Source organism: Tachyglossus aculeatus, chromosome 1 (assembly GCF_015852505.1).
Source record: "Tachyglossus aculeatus isolate mTacAcu1 chromosome 1, mTacAcu1.pri, whole genome shotgun sequence".
Classification (NCBI taxonomy): Eukaryota; Metazoa; Chordata; class Mammalia; order Monotremata; family Tachyglossidae; genus Tachyglossus; species Tachyglossus aculeatus.
This window is the reverse complement of record NC_052066.1, coordinates 72,855,642-72,858,141: the sequence shown is the minus strand read 5'-3', so window position 1 is coordinate 72,858,141 and position 2,500 is coordinate 72,855,642. Positions and strand designations below refer to the sequence as shown.

The window sequence follows — 2,500 nt, the reverse complement described above, 5'->3', positions numbered from 1 at the left end:
ACAACGGGATTTATTGAGCGCTTGCTGTGTGTAGAGCACTGTACTAAGCGCTTGGGAAGTACAAGCTGGCAACATATAGAGACGGTCCCTACCCAACAGCGGGATTTGTTGAGCTCTTGCTGTGTGTAGAGCACTGTACTAAGCGCTTGGGAAATACAAGTTGGCAACAGATAGAGACGGTCCCTACCCAACAGCGGGATTTATTGAGCGCTTGCTGTGTGCAGAGCACTGTACTAAGCGCTTAGGAAGTACAAGCTGGCAACATATAGAGACGGTCCCTACCCAACAGTGGGATTTGTTGAGCGCTTGCTGTGTGTAGAGCACTGTACTAAGCGCTTGGGAAGTACAAGCTGGAAACATATAGAGACGGTCCCTACCCAACAATGGGATTTATTGAGCGCTTACTGTGTGCAGAGCACTGTACTAAGCGCTTGGGAAAAGGCAATCATTGCACTGATTCTCTTATGGTTTTTCCCTTTACTTTTAACTGCCAGGCCACTGGTCTGACCCAGGATTACATATTCCATGTATAAATTCATTCATTCAATTGTATTTATTGAGCGCTTACTGTGTGCAGAGCACTGTACTAAGCGCTTGGGGAGTCCAAGTTGGCAACATATAGAGACAGTCCCTACCCAACAGTGGGCTCACAGTCTAGAAGGGGGAGACAATCAATCATATTTATTGAGCGCTTACTGTGTGCAGAGCACTGTACTAAGCGCTTGGGAAGTACAAATTGGCAACGTATAGAGACAGTGCCTACCCAACAGTGGGCTCACAGTCTAAAAGGGGGAGACAGAACAAAACCAAACATACTAACAAAATAAAATAAATAGTATAGATATGTACAAGTAAAGTAAATATATAGAGTAATGAATATGTACAAACATATATACAGGTGCTGTGGGGAAGGGAAGGAGGTAAGGTGGGGGGATGGAGTGGGGGACGAGGGGGAGAGAAAGGAAGGGGCTCAGTGTAAATGTATTTATGTATAAGGGTGCCTTTTTATTCGTACATTTATATGCTAAATTTTTTGGTTTCAGTGATTTTTTTTTCCTGCCAACTCTGTTTGTGCTACAGCCTTGTTCTTCCTCTTGCTCCCACTGTTTGTAAAGCGTTTTTGACGGATCATTCCTAGAGGAGCAGGTTAATAGAGCGTGGGCCTTGGAGTCCGAAAGTCATGGGTTCTAATCCTGGCTCCGCCATTTCCCTGCTGTGTAGCCTTGGGCAAGCCACTTCACTTCTCTGGGCCTCAGTTACCTAATCTGTGAAACGGGGATAAAGACTGTGAGCCTTTTGTGGGGCAGGGGCCGTGTCCAACCCGATTTGCTGGCATCCGGTCCAGCGCTCAGTATAGTGCCTGGCACATAGTAAGCGCGTAACAAATACCATAGGGAAACAACGTGGCTTAGTGGAAACAGCCTGGTCCAGGGAGTCGGAAAGTCACGGGTTCAAATTCCGACTCGGCCAATTGCCAGCTGTGTGATTTGGGGCAAGTCACTTCAGTTCTGTGGGCCTCAGTTACCTCATCTGTAAAATGGGGACTGAGACGGCGAGCCCCACGTGGGACAACCTGAATACCTTGTGTCTACCCCAGCGCTTAGAACAAAATCAATCAATCAGTCAGTCGTATTTATTCATTCATTCATTCATTCAATCGTATTTATTGAGCGCTTACTGTGTGCAGAGCACTGTACTAAGCACGTGGGAAGTACAAGTTGGCAACATATAGAGACAGTCCCTACCCAACAGTGGGCTCACAGTCGAGAAGGGGGAGACAGAGAACAAAACAAAATATATTAACAAAATAAATAAATAGAATAGATATGTCCAAGTAAAATAAATAAATAAATAGAGTAATAAATATGTACAAACATACATGCATATATACAGGTGCTGTGGGGAAGAGAAGGAGGGAAGGCGGGGGGGATGGAGAGGGGAAAGAAGGGGAGAGGAAGGAGGGGGCTTAGTGTGGGAAGGCCTCCTGGAGGAGGTGAGCTCTCAGTAGGGCCTTGAAGGGAGGAAGAGAGCTAGCTTGAAGCACGTAGTAAGTGCTTAATAATAATAATAATAACAATATTAATGGCATTTATTAAGCACTTACTATGTGCAAAGCACTGTTCTAAGTGCTGGGGAGGTTACAAGGTGATCAGGTTGTCCCACGGGGGGCTCACAGCCTTCATCCCCATTTTCCAGATGAGGGAACTGAGGCCCGGAGAAGTGAAGTGACTTGCCCAAAGTCCCACAGCCGACAGTTGGCGGAGGGGGGATTTGAACCCACGACCTCTGACTCCAGAGCCCGGGCTCTTTCCACTGAGCCCCGCTGCTTCTCCCTACAGTCCAACAGAGTTGCACCGAGTTGGAAAATCCGATCCCCGCCCTCTGGGAATTTTCTAATCTAGCGGGTACCAAGAGGGTCTCAAAGCGGGTTAATCGTATCGTGGGAGTTAAAAAAAAATCTTTAAAATCTCCGTTGCGGTAGATGAGTGGTCTCGGCCAA

At 46.8% G+C, this 2,500-nt stretch overlaps 1 protein-coding gene across 3 annotated transcripts in view; it reads left to right on the top strand.

Annotated features, from left to right (window-relative positions):
* IWS1 (interacts with SUPT6H, CTD assembly factor 1) overlaps positions 1-2,500 on the top strand; it is an 87,539-nt gene that overhangs the window by 70,628 nt on the left and 14,411 nt on the right. For all 3 annotated transcript variants that reach the window (XM_038746311.1, XM_038746321.1, XM_038746329.1), the window contains exon 11: positions 2,483-2,500. This exon is cut by the window's right edge and continues 94 nt beyond it. In XM_038746311.1, the coding sequence (XP_038602239.1) occupies positions 2,483-2,500 (18 nt within the window). The remainder of the gene's footprint in view (positions 1-2,482) is intronic.